The sequence below is a fragment of the Grampus griseus genome, assembly GCF_964374135.1.
Source record: "Grampus griseus genome assembly, chromosome: 1".
Taxonomy (NCBI): domain Eukaryota; kingdom Metazoa; phylum Chordata; class Mammalia; order Artiodactyla; family Delphinidae; genus Grampus; species Grampus griseus.
Window position 1 is genome coordinate 121770080 of NC_139017.1, and position 15090 is coordinate 121785169.

Consider the following 15090-nt stretch of genomic DNA (forward strand, 5'->3'; position numbering starts at 1 on the left):
GAAGATCCCACATGCCATGGAGCGGCTGGGCCCGTGAACCATGGCCACTGAGCCTGCGCTTCCGGAGCCTGTGCTCCTTAACAGGAGAGGCCACAACAGTGAGAGACCCACGTACCACAAAAAAAAAAAAAAAAAAAAGCAAAGAAAAACTATGTAATGAGCGCCTGATATTTAACATTAACCCATTTTATTTTCACAACAAACCTATAAGATAGATACTACTCACCTTTTGCTGAAGAGAAACAAAAGCACAGTGTTTTTAAGTAATTTGCACAAGTCTATAGTTAGTGACAGAGCTGGGATTTGAGCCCAGGAAGTCTTGCAAATATTCATGCAGAGTCTGTGGATTTAACCCTTATACTATGGCACCCAGTATTGTTCATGGGACCTCAGAGTCTATCAAAAATAATTTGAAATATCAATGTTAAATGCCAGGGTAAATGCATTGCAGGTAATTTACAAGTTAGCAAAATAAAAGACTGCACGTACGAACACTCACTTATACTTTCCCAATTGGTTTCATCAAAGACACAGAAATAATGGATTCAAGGTAACCAGACAGAAAAGAAACAGATACACCATGTTTTCAAGTTGTTTTCTTGACCTCAAGGTCATTACCAGGAGCATGAGGCTGACAGAGACTGTCGGAGCAGAGCATAGTTTTTACAAGATCTTGAGTTTTATTTCCTAGAGATCTTTTATACTTGAGGTTTACAAAAAACATTCAGAAATAACTTACTCTCTTCACTTATACTTAAGGGGATGTTTATAAAAACTCATCTCGCTTAAATCAAGATCTTCAAAGCCAGATCTTCATTCAAATAAATATAAACAAATAAACACAAACAAATAAACAAGAGGAAGTACCTGATCATCTCTAATCTTATCTCCGCGTATAGTTCTTCCACATCCTGTACAATCCGTTTCTGTGTGCTGGGAATAATATGCTTGAAAGCCTTTAAAAAAAAAACCCTGCAAAATGAAGCACAATTTAAAGAAAAGAAAGAAACGTTACTGAGGATAAATCACTTTCCAGGACCTTTAAATTCTCTCTCATTTATTCTTCAGACCTCTGTGAGGTATGATTTATTATCCTCAATTTACTGATGGCAAAACGGAAACATAAGAGACTTAACCTGTCTAAGAGCACTCACTTAAAAGATGCTGTCGGGACACATTTTAGATTTGTCAACCTCTCAGCCCATGTTCTTTCCCTCGTATACATTGTCATTATTAGTTATCTATTGCGAAGTACAAATCAACCCAAAATTTAGCAGCTTAAAACAGTAAGCTTTTGTTAGCTCAGTGTCCGTGGGTCAGGAATCCAGGAGCAGTTAGCGGGATATGGCTCAGTGTCTTTGACTTAGTTCCTGTCAAATGTCACCTGGCGCTGATCCTCCGAAGGCTTGCCTAGGGCAGGAGGATCAGCTTCTGAGGTAGCTCGCTCACATGTCCTACAAGTTGGTGCCTGTTATTGACTGAAGGCCTCTGTTAATCACCATACAGACCTATAAATAGGGCTGCTAGACGTCTTCATGGCAACACAGTTGACTTTCCCCAGAACTAGTGATTCAAGAGAAACCATAGAAGCTGTTCATGATCTAGTCTCAGAAATCTCTATCTTTTCTGCAATATATTATTGGTTATAAAAGGTGACTCTATTCAAAAAGGGAGAGGTAATAGGGGAACATAAATATCAAGAGGTGAGAATCATCAGATGCCATCTTCAAAGATGGCTGTTACATTGTCTCCCTCATGGATGATGTAATTGTTTATATATTAGAAATATTAGCTATTTGACCTTTAGTCTATTGCACTGTTTGGGTAAGCATCATGAGAAAGACTAAAGTTATATACTTGTTATTAAGATATCACTTTGTATAAAATGGTCATTTTTTAACACTATATTCTCTTTCAGCATACCTGGCAGGGAAAATTCTAATAGGCTAAATTTTACTCTCTATATAAAAACATTTTAAGTATTGGGAAAACTAAAGTTCAGAGTTCAATTACACAGAGAACCAAAATTTTAAACTTTTTTCTTAATAACAGAGGAGATTGATAAAAAGAAATACACTCCTTATATGCAGTGAAAGGACACTTCAGAATACGCTAAGTAAATAATGTTTTTGATAACATTAAATAAGTTCATCTATAGCTTGAGAACAGTACATTCACTTAGGATTAAGACCAAAAACATAACCTAAATTTTAATGGACTAACATTTAAATTGGTATTGCAAAAACATAGGTTTTGTATCACTTTGTGGAGATGGTATTACCATCTTGTCTTAGATCAGAATTTTATTATTTGCTTACTTAGTTGAATTCCCTCCTATTTTTTTTAGCTTTCCTCAAATCCAAGCCTGCAAACTAGAAAGACATGCCTTCTTATTTTTTATGATGAGTTTAACTGCTCCAATCTTATAAAATACTACATACTTTATTCACTTCGCCTATTTTTAGGTAAATGGACAATTGTAGCAATGTCTTTTTAGAGTTCTTTAATCACAACAGGGTTTCTCTCTTAATTCTCTGTTATGATTTAAGATAGGGATACAAATGTTACAAATAAGTAAATACAAATTTCATCCATAAGTGAAAAACAAATATGTTATAAAACATTAAAATGATCAATATATCAGTTAAAAAACAAACATGTATCTAAAAATTGAACATTTTATGATGAGAACTTATAATATTTTGACTTTTTAAGCAATGAATTTCAAATTTAGTCTATGAATTTTTGTCATTCTTTACAACAAATAACATGTCAGCACACCTCTCACTTCAGAATCCTGTTAATGGTTCAGTCTACACCACTGCTTCAGAGGAAATATGATGAGCATTACCTTATTGCCTATTGTAAAGGATTTATTATCTATGTGCATAAAACATGCATGCACATGTCACAAAATGTATACAGGTACCACTGAATGGACAGAAAAATGCCAAAATCAACCAGGTAGAGAATGCCAGGTTCACATTACACAGAAGTATGATGACCTTTTTCAATCAGGTTAGATTTTCATTTTAGGGAATGATGATTTTTTACTATTGGCTTTACAGAGGTAAGGTGAACTTGAGAAATCATAGTGAAGTGGAGTGACCTTTCCTCTCTTTTTTCCTATTCTAGATTATTTACTACTGAATCATCTTGATGGGCCATAAATTTCATCTGAGTTATTCACTTTGATGAATGAATGTAAGAGGGAGGGTCTTCTTTCCTTCTTTTATTTTCAAGGGGACCAGAAAAATGAGTTAAAATATTTTTCTGTATCTTCTTTGCTGTTTTTTCATTTAATTTATGTGTGTCAAAGTTATGAATACATCACATTTGTATAACCCGTTATGATTTTCAAGCATTTTTATATACGGTAGTTTAACAAAATGTGCGCGTTTTTACATTGCACTTACAGCAGAGTCAACTCTTCAAGCTTTGGGTGCTACATAAGAGAGAAAATGAGAAAGAGATAAATATATAATAGTAACAATTTAAATGACATGGACTTGCTACTCTAAAGATGTACAATAGGAGACATATTCCTTGCTAAAACTTCAATCATGCTTCATTCTCATTTGCCTCTGATAGTGTATCTCTCCATTCTAAGTGAGATTCTCAGGTGGAAAATGGGTATCTAATATAACATCATTCTAAAACAAAAAGCAACTATTTCACCCAGTGCCCAACCATGGAGAATGATGTAAAGCAGTGGTCCACAACATTTTTGGAACATATATCCCTATGAGTAAAATTTGAAACTTAGCAAAACTAGCAATATATGCATACTTATTTGTAAATTATGTATATGCATTTCTGAACTGGTATATTGCTTACATTAAATGACCGACAACAGATAAAATTTAAAAGATGAGATACAAATGCAACATAAATGGACATTTTATTATTTTTTTCCCATACTCCAACAGATCACTTTGTACCCACCTTGAAGTACTTGCCCTCCATTTTGGAGACTCTTGTAAAGTACGTTAGTTTAAAGTAAGGACGTTTAGGGAATTGTCAAGGGCAGTTTTAATGACATGCAACTTTTACCCTACATGCTGACTTTGCAGTCTTACAACACATATTATGTAACTTAATGTACTAACTTACCCATTCCTTGCAAAATTCTAACTAGATTATGCCTGAGAAAAATGCTATCTCATAAAGGTAAAATAACTTGTTGAAGGGAAGTACAGAATGGGAAGTAAAATCTAATTTCAAGGAGAACTTGGGAGGTGATGGATATGTTTATGGTCTTGATATTGATGGTTTCACAGGTGTATAGTAATTTCCAAACTCATTGAGTTGTATATATAAAATATGTACAACTTCATATACATCAATTATACCTCAATAAAGTGATTTAAAAAACAATAAAAACCCTAACGTATGTATAAAATGGATAACTGTATAAAAATAAATAAAATAAAATACAAAAATTTTAAAAAAAAATTAATAAATCTTAAAAAAATCCTTAATTTTCTGACTCTTGTGTCAAGATATCTCTTTTCTAGATTTTATACCATATTTTTGATTATTAGGAAGAGACTAGAATTATAATTCTCTACACACACACACGCACATGCACACGCACACGCACACACCCCCTGCCCATCACCCCTTTCATCCTCTCATTTGCAAGGCCGTTATTATAAGAGTAGCAGTTACATATTTTGATTTAGAATGGTACTAGAAATAGCCTCATTGCCACCCCATGTTAAAAATGATCTTCCCTGATGACCTGAGATTTTACTCTTTCTCATTGGGCCCTTATCTGTGAGATAATCTGCAAAATTTGAAAAGGAAATAAATTCCTGTGTTGAAAGAACTTTTCAACATTAGCATTTCTAATGTTATCTCATTATTATGTATTTGCTTGTTTGTTTGTTAATTTATTAATTTAATCCTGATGATATTTCACTCTTTTTTACAACCAAAGTCTTATCAATACAACTCCATCACCCCTGTGATGACTTGGTCATCCAAGGCCAAGATGATAAAGGGTAAATATCTGAAACAAATGGGAGCATCTCAATTACTGGGAACTGGAGAGCACATGTACATGTAAGACATAAATACATATTATTACATTGAAAACTTTGGGCCAGTCAGACAAAGTTGAAAGTGGACCAATTCCAGTTTGCATCTCCTGACTTAGAATTTACAACTTACAAAAATCACCAAAATGAAATAAGTACTAAGAAAACCCTAAGGGAATCCTAAGTCCTTGAAAGTACACAGCCAGGGTCCATTCAACTCAAATCAGAGCATTAACAAGTGCTTCAGGGAAAAGGTAGCTTTTGTGCTGGGCACGAAAGAATGAATAGTATTTCCAAATATCGCAAGGGGTGAAGAATAATCATTAGCAAGAAAAGAACGCAGTCAATTCATCTGAGCATTGTGTGGAGAGTTTTTTATACTCTGGGGTACAGGATGTGAAATATGGTGTAATAGATGGTAGGTTTAGAAAGGTCTCTTAGGGCAAGACTTGAGGGATCTTAAATGTCATGATAAGACATTTGGGCTGGATTCCATAGGCATTGGGAAGCCATCGGAGGGCTTTGCAAGAATAGTAAAATGATCTACTCCCCATCTTCACAAAATGTTTCTGGAAGCAGTTGGGAGGAATGGGTGGGAAAGATAAAATATGGCTTAAACTAGGGTATTGGTTGTGCAGTTTAAAAGCAAGAGAGAGAAAAGGTAGTATTTGTATGTTTCAGTGTCTGATTAAATACAAGGAAAGGATAATTTGAAGGTAATTCCAAGTTTTCTATCTCAATAACAAGGTTGAATAGTGAAATTATTAGCTGAGGCTGGGAGCACAGGAAAAGAGATTTGGAAGAGATCTGAGTGCTGAGTTTGGTTTGGGACATTCTGAAATCGGGTGTTAATACTGGATACACAGTCCACCAGCAAGCAGGATTTTGGTCGTGTTCTTAAAATTCATAGCGATATTTCCAAAATAAATATTTGATCTTATCACTTGGTCCTTGAATCCTTCAGTGGTTTCTTTTTTTTTTTTTTTTGCGGTACATGGGCCTCTCACTCTTGCGGCCTCTCCCGTTGCGGAGCACAGGCTCCAGACGCGCAGGCTCAGCGGCCATGGCTCACGGGCCTAGCCACTCTGAGATATGTGGGATCTTCCCGGACCGGGGCACGAACCTGTGTCCCCTGCATTGGCAGGCGGACTCTCAACCACTGTGCCACCAGGGAAGCCCCAGTGGTTTCTGATTGTCCCTAGAATCAAGTCCTAACAGCACAGCATGGCATAGGAGGCCTTTGTGTTCTAGCACCTGTTGACCTCTCTGGCTATGAATCTTGCCATTCTGCTGTCTCACAATAGGGGTTTAGCCATCCTGAAATATTTAATTCCCAAGCTGTGACATGATCTCTGTCTTTCAAGCCTCTTCATATGTTGGCCGCTTTGTTTATAAGCCCCTTCCACATACCCCAACTCTGGCTACCTTTGACTGGCTGCCTTCCACTAGGCCTTTAGTCTCAATTCAGATGTCACCTTCTCTCAGAAAATACCCTGAACCTTTTCTCCTAGAAGAGGAAGCTCTCCAGATGTACTCCTATTTGCTCACCTCTGTCAAAGCACAAAGATGCTGTGTTAACCCTCATGTTCACGGCATCTAACATGGTGTTTGGAACACACTCTGTTGCAAGAAAGCATTGTGGCCTTTTCATATTGATAAAGTAAAGCCATTCTTATTTTAATACACTTTCAAATTGATAAGAGAATATTAGTAGAATTGCATCATCCCCTTAGACTGAGGAACACTGTAAACCCAATGTGTGATTACAGAAGAGAAGCTGGTATATGTTGCTCAATTCTGACTTCCCAGGATTTCTTCTTTGTGAACGTGGTCTCTGCAAAGTGTTGTGTTGGTATATTGTGGGATGAAATTTGACATTAAAATCATGGGCACATTGATATTAGAAAAGCAGTTCAAGCAGAGAGGAGAAATCTAGTCAAGGCCAGGTTGTCAGGGATACAGGACTCACTGCAGTCAGGGAGATTGACACCTGCACTGTAGCCTTTGTTTATTTGATGTAGGGTTAAAAGGCAATATCCTCCCTGTGCAAATCAATCTGTCACAAGTAAGGCAGCCCAAAGGTCTCTAATCTAAAATTATTAATTTCATTAAAATTCATAAAATAAATAAGACATACATTTTAAATAGGCTAATAAAGTCTAAAATCATTAAAATGTCCTAACATATTATAATAACATTAATTTATTCAAATGTACAACTAAAGATAGATACCCCTTGGGGCTAAGACAGCGATGCATGATATTCTTCAGTCTGTTCCTGGGAATAAATGATACATTGTTTTTGAGCCTTAAGTGCCAAGCAATACAGTAAACCAATAGGTTGCTATAGCAGCATGTTCACATAAATTTTCATTTCTCGCTGGTTTCTAGCAGTTCCTACTCCTCCCTCTTTTTACTTTTTTTTTTTTAATTTACCTTGCACGTCTGTGAAAAGCCTAGATGAGGTTGATAATGTGCATGTAATTGATACTGAGTTTGGCACATCTTGAAATCATGATGCCATGATCCTTTCAGTCACTCTCCTAGATCTTTTCTTTAAAAATAATTTCCTGTAAGCTCAATATTTTAATATTTTCCTGCCCTCTGAGAGGAAATGTATCCGTTCTAAGAAACAGACCCTATCATTGAACAATAATAACACCTATCATATATCTAGTGCCTACTGCATTTGATATATATGTTTGTGTGTGTATATATATATATATATATATATATATATATATATGCATAGATATTACATTTTATACATTTAAAAAACATTCTTACATCAACACTTTGAGATTGGCTTCATTTTTCCCATTTCACAGATGAAAAAACTAAGCATTAAAAAAAAGTAAAGACATAATTCATTCAGTAGAACACGCAATAATTACTTACTGTGCAACTATTAAGTGCCCAGCGCTCTACTACATATTTAGAGTACAATGAATAACAAAACCAACCAGGATCCTTGACTGAATGGAGTTACACTCTAATGGGAAATATAGAACATAATCAAAAGTCACACAAATATATGAAAACTTACAACTGAAATGGTGTTACAAAGAGACGTATTTGATGTTATAATCATGATTTGACCAAGTCAGAGAGAACAAAGTAACTCCATAGCATCACTAGAATTTGGACTTTAGAGACAATTCTGGACTTAAAAATGTTGCATTCTTGACACTCTTCTAGGTTTTATTTTTTTCTGTCATTCTTGATATAGCATGCATATACACTGTGGGGAGAGATTTACTACCACCCAAATATTTAGTGAACCTAGGGGAAGAAAAACAAAAGAGAATTGATGCTGAAGGGTGTGTGTGTGTGTGTGTGTGTGTGTGTGTGTGTGTGTGTGTGTGTGTCAAGGAAGGTAGCCTGAGGAGGGAGGTGAAAGCCCACTTCATGCTTCTCATCTTGGGACTGTGAGTAGTCTGAAAGGCTGACTCCATTGGAGGCTAAAGACACCTGCTGTAAGATGCTGCACTGATGGACAGAGTTAAGCCCATAATAGATGGTTAAAAGGCCTCAAGTCCAGGGAAATCTCCAGACAGCTGGCTGAACTGGACCCTACATTTTTGTTTGACTTTCTACCCCATTAGTTTCACCTTATGGATTGAACCTGGCTTTCCTGGCATGAATGCCACATAGCACTTTGTTATTTAGCTCCACTGGTTTTATTCCCTGGTTTAACTTGATTTCCTTCAAACAACCATGATTTCTGACTTGTCTCTCCAAACTCAAATACAATATCCTGGTACCTACTTGGTGATCTGAATATATCAATTGCTACTTTGGGAGGATACCAATAGTCAGAAGACCTGGATTTGAATTTTGGTTCTACCACTTATCAGATGGTAGAAAATAAATTTACTTAATTTTTCTAAATTTCTTTTTTTTCTCATCTGTAAAATGGGACTAATAATGCTTACTTCCTAGGATTGCTATGAAGATTAGTTGATATACATTTGAAAATGCTTAAATGTCAGTTTTCTACACTCTTAACACTAAACTTTTTTTGTACAATGTTGAAATTTTTATGTTAGATTACTTCAGTCATAAATGTGTTGAGAATAGCTAACATTTTCTATATACATAAGCATTTCTGCTCACACTGAAAAGACTAGAAATACAGTCATGAATTCAAAGCCAAATATATACCTAAGCTGGAACTTTATCACTGAGAGAGGCATTATAAGGTGTGTTGTGCAAGGACCTATATGCCACCTCAGTGTCATCTTCAGATTTTCAGGTATAGCTAAGGCCCTTTAGATAGTAACTGTGTCATATTTGTCTTTTTTCCTTTGGTTCCTAAATCAAGTATAAGAGGCATTTACTCATCATTTGATAACTAAATTAAAATTCATTTCCATTAAGACCATACCAGAGTTCTTACTATTACCCATGACTTTTTCTAAAGCTCTTTTTTTTGAGTTATATCTTTAGTTCATACTACTTCTTGGAACTCCCACAAGCCTGAAATCTAATGCTGGAAGTAATGTTCCTTTCCTTTGTAAATATAACTCTTATGACTCCAGAACTACTTACCTTCCCCTACTGTCTTCCATCTTTCCTATGCTACCACCCAAATATCAATTAATAAGACTGTATTCATCTTATCCAGTTGTACGACATGATATATTATTATCCTGTTCTTTTGCAATTCTAGTCTGATAAAAGGTCTATTATCATTCAAGAACATCTCTCCCACTCCGATTTCAAGTTATTTTAATACAGTGTTGTTGTCTGACACACACATGTTTCCTATACCAACAATGAAGTTTTTCTGTGACTATTTGCACCTGAAAGTTTGTTTATCTAGAAATATCTATTGTTACTCCTGATCTGGGAAAGCAGATAATAAACAATAGTCCCAAAATGTGTAGTGAGGCTGGATTTATATAGAAAATTAATGAGGTCAGGTTTAGCTGCTCCATTTATTTTTTCACCCTCAACAATCAGTGCCAATGGCTATGTGGTCAGTTCTGCTGTTGTTATGTTGTGGCCATCCTAGATAGCTACTGCCTAAGAGAGGTTATGATTGTGAAGCTTGTTAACATTTCATGTGTCAGAAATAGAAGTACCGTCATTATTAGTATGTTTTCCACGTGGTGCTTCTGACTGACACTAAAAAATGTAAAGAACTATTCTAATTCAGAGCTAGTTCGTTGGTCAGGTTATGTCAGTTATGAGTTGGCTGCATCTGCTGGCAAAGCAAATAGCTTGCAGTGCACGGATTTATGAGACATTAGCAAAAGACAGAAGAAAGAAGAGGGAGGACAATGGTATTCAGTATGTGTCCTAGTCCATTTGAGCTACTATAACAAAATACCACAGACTGAGTAGCTTATAAACAAAAGAAATTTATCTCACAGTTCTGGAGGCTGAAAGTCCAAGATCAGGGTGCCAGCATGGTCCAGTGAGAGTCCTCTTTTGGGTCCCAGACTTTTCATTGTATCCTCATATGGCAGAAGAAGCTAGAGATCTCTCTGGAGCCTCTTTTATAAAGTACTCATCTCAACCATGAAGCTTCCACCTTCATGACTTTTAAGCACCTCACAAAGACCCCACCTACTAACCCCATTGTCTTTGGGACTTAGGATTTTAATGTATGAATTTTGGGAGGACACAGTCAGATCATAGTGGTTTGGAACAAATTCCTATTGGAGGCAGAGGGTAGAGGACAGCAGAGTCCACAGTAATAGAAGAATCTTATATACATAGGGTCCACCGAATGGTAAAAATGCAAAAAATAAAAACGACCAGGCATTTCTAAGCAACCACTATATGTTTCTGATCTCCTGCTGAGGAAAGTAATGCCATATTTCATTCCTGGCTTATTAGAATTTGTTTCTCTCTTTTTGAGGGTAGGGGCTATAAGAAAACATCTCTCATTCTATAATCTAAGTCAGTATAAGAACCATTCTTTTATAACTTGAAAGAGTTAAGTATTTAGGAAAAGAGAGAATGAACTCCTAAAAAGGCAATATTCTGGATTTAGTTCCCTGGTTTCATTGCAAAGTGTGTTGTTAACTATTGCTTGAGTTGTCACTTTCAGATTTCACATCACTGATGCAAGGAAGTCTGGTTTCAAGCAAGTCTGGGATAAATATGAAAAATCCAGTGGGACGAGGGTCATCCTGTGAATAGGCTCATGTGCACATGCCTGAAGCCTGTCAAGGATTTTCTTTAACACAGAATAACAATTCAGTTTGTCAAATACATGTTTGATAAAAAAAGAATGATTTTCTTTTCAGAAAATATAATTATATCCAAACATATTAGGATAAGTCTGTTTCATAAAAAAAAGCGTCATCAGTTAAAGAGCTCTTTTCTTATTTGTTTTTAGTCAAGGAGTGAAATTACATTAGGGTCATACATAATGGGATTTCTAGGCATGGTTCAATTTTTTTGTATCTAATACCTAAGGGTAGACGTATTCATCTTAAAAGGGTCCCCACAGTGACTAAACCACCCGCTGTTGTAAACACCTGTTTATATATCTGATTCTTCTTGAAAGATCTTCAAAGATTATGTGTTGTCCAGCTTACCCCCTAATCACCTAGTATAGAACTCATCTTTGTAGTAAGTAACGACTATTTTCAGAATTGGTTTAAATAGCTGAGAAACCCTCCATCTACCACTACCCCCAGGATCTCTGTAGGAAAATCACAGAAATACACCTTTCAGAGATATACATCATCTCAGAAGTCTCTCTCCCTCAATGTCAGCTTTGGAAATGCTGCCCCAGTCATCTACCAGGTGAAGACAGGTTCTTAAATGGTGCTTGATGAGTCAGTACTTCTAAAACTCCCAACTATGGAAGAAAGGAAGCTTTGGACTCTTCCAGTCATCTCAGACAGATAACGTCCTCTAGAGGAAGAACATTCTCCCAGAGAAGATGTCTTCCTTTTTTTATTGACCATAATCACCTGCCAGGCTGATCGCAGCAGCAGGAGTTGCTGCTGCTAAAGTGTGACTGATGTGCCACTTTGGTAAGAATTCACATAACACTGCTGGACACGGGCCAGGAATGGGTCTGCATGCACAGAGCATGGATGCACTGCATGATTTAGCACCATCTGGGGCTTGCCTTCAGACACGTTAAAGGGCAGAGAATTGGAACCCAACTCAGAACGACAGCCATAAGGAACATAAGCAAACAGTGCTGTGAAGTAACTGATTACACTCCCTTGATATTTCCTCCCCAGAGCCTAGCCAAATGAAGACCCTAACTAATCTTTTCTCAATTCTTTAGTAGCAAAATGAATCTTGGTTTTGGGAGATGGGGCACAAAAGGGGTTTAATAGTCTTGGGAGTTGCTGAGTCCTCTGGAGAATGTAGCCATAGCAGAGACATGGGCAAATTGATTTAAGCCATAATGCTGAAGCTTGCAGGACAATGAAACTGTGAATTTGTATACATAACATATACTAATTGGTTAAAAATAAATGTATTGATGTGATGCAGAAAAGTAGGGAATAACCATTGTGGGATTTTAGCATAAATATTGATAGATTTGCAATATGAGACAGATGACTAAATGCTGTCATATCCTTGATATTTGATAACCTGTTTTCTTGTGTCAGAGTTGGAGGTCATTAGGTTTATTGCTCAAGTTAAAGTTTTTTAATATTTATTCAACTCAACGTTTTATTAATCTGATTAAAGTTTTAGTTTTGGATAAGCCAAATTCAGCTATTACATGAAATACAAATAATTCCCAGATGATCAAGCATGGTTGCTTATTTTAATCTGCATTTAACTACAGTATATTTTATCTAAATTCAGATGCAAGTCACATAACATAATGCAAAGGAGTTCAACCTAAATTCTCAGGGGAATGCCATTTATTAGCATCTTCATGATTAAATAAATATTTAGTACTAAGACTTGAACACATTAAAGAAGAAAAGCTAACTGCCATTTGAGCTATGAGCTTACATATCACATATTGTGATCAGCACATTTCTTTCACAATAAACTTTGGGGTTAGTTAGGGAGAAGTTATTATTTGGTTGGCATCTCATTATAGCAGAATTCATATTTAGAGAGAGAATTTTTTGACAGGGCCACTGAAGGGGACTTAACAATCCCTGTGTTGTGGGGCTGTCACCCGAACTCCACTGACCTATGAACTATGTATTATATATCCAAGATACCACTATTAAAGTGCTAGGTAGAACTCAAATATAAAATGAAGTATGTCCATATGGCCTTGCCTTTTAAGAAATTTAAAACAATTCGGTTTATTTGGGTAGACTCGTATGTATGGAAGCTGCTAGAGAGAACAACGCAAGAATATGGCTTTGGTTTTATAAATTCTACAACAATTTGGAGAGCAACATGTAGAGCAAGAGGCAGAGACAGAGAGAGAGGAGAGTCGTTTAAGGAGAGTAGAGTAGGAGAGATAGGACATAGGTCAGACTTAAATGAGGAGGGAGGAATCTGGTTCTCAGAGATAAAAGGGAATGGTGGCCATTGGGGGAAGATTCAGGAAAAGTGTGAAGCAAAAGCGAGACTGTCAAGCATTGAAAACAGTAGAGCTATGCCGGCCTATCTGAGAGTAGGGGCCTCTGCTGGTAAGTCTGGAGCGAGAACGTTGAGTAGTCAGGGTGGAATCAGGTAAAACTGAATCCTATATGGAGGCCCAGAAAGGTTAAAGGAGTTTCCAAAACACATTAGTAAAGTGTGGCAAAGATAAGACTCAACTTTAAATACGATCCTCAGTATTATACTGCAGGCTTTTCCTAGGTTTAACAGCAAGTCATCTGTCTGGGTTATATCTACAAAGTAGCAGTAAGTGTTGACCCTGGACTCAGAACCATCCCACCACAGTTGTAGGATTAACTTTCATGAAAGTTACCTAATAATATCATCTGAGATGGCTAAGACATATTCTAGCCAACTTTTTATAAATCATGAGTTTGTGTTTTTAAAGGAATCGTTATATTTAATTCCCTTTACTTTTTCTTGACTTTAACAGTTGAGATACCATTGCTGTAGTGTGTTTAATTTTCTAAAATACAAGTCAATGTATGAATAGGACATGTGGCTATCTAAGCTTTGTTTGTTATATAGCACAAATAATCCCATGGGAACAGTCTACCGCTGTCATACAACCTCTCTTCCCTAATATTTACTACTGTAAGGAAATATAATTGCACTATTATCGTGTTATATGCTAACAGCAGCATGGTCAAAACTGTCTATGTGTTGCCATGACAACCCCATCTAAGATAAAAATGGTATTCACAACACGTATTTACCTAGAGTTTATTTTTGTCCTTTAGGCTCTTCAGTGGCCAACAAGGAATTATTATTCAGAATTTTAGCACAAGATCCATTCTCACTGTTACCAATGTGACACAGGAGCACTTCGGCAACTATACTTGTGTGGCTGTCAACAAGCTAGGCACAACCAATGCGAGCCTGCCTCTCAACCGTAAGTAACACAGGGTTGCCAAAATGCTCCCAGGGCCTTTTGGCTCCTATCTATAGAGCTCAGCCTGATGTGACATGTTCCTTACACAATATCCTTACACAGGAAATTTGGCCCCAAAATAATCAGCGTGTTGGAGAATTTTATAATCCCTATAGAATTCCATATGTGCTTAGAAAAATATCTTAGATCTGAGAAAAGGGAAAAATCATATAAATAATAGGATCCACTAAAAATGTCTTCTGACTGAAGACAGTTGGTTTGGTAGAATTTAGTTTTTGTTTTGTTTTGTTTTTAAAAATGTGTTATATTTCAGCATAGATTAATTTAGATTGAATTTACTCTTGGTTGGCTTTCTTTAGATGTTTATCTTGAGATAGTGAGAATTTCACATGCCATAAACAAGATAAAATAGTAAGTAAATGATCATGGACAAAATATTTTATCCACATAGATAATGTTTTTACTCAAAAGTGTATTTTGAAATACAACTTAAGGTTTTACTAAAATAGGTACTTTATTTCTAATGTGTCTTAGTTCCGAAGGACTAGAAATGAAAAAAGAAGAGCAAACACAAGGATTAGTGGAAGGGAAAGAAATATAT

The 15090-nt window shown here is 36.2% G+C and overlaps 1 protein-coding gene across 1 annotated transcript in view; it reads left to right on the forward strand.

Annotated features, from left to right (window-relative positions):
* NEGR1 (neuronal growth regulator 1) overlaps positions 1–15090 on the forward strand; it is a gene marked incomplete at both ends in the record, with an annotated part of 906787 nt that overhangs the window by 714853 nt on the left and 176844 nt on the right. The window contains one exon of the mRNA XM_082653283.1: positions 14338–14489. Within this exon, the coding sequence (XP_082509409.1) occupies positions 14338–14489 (152 nt within the window). The remainder of the gene's footprint in view (positions 1–14337; positions 14490–15090) is intronic.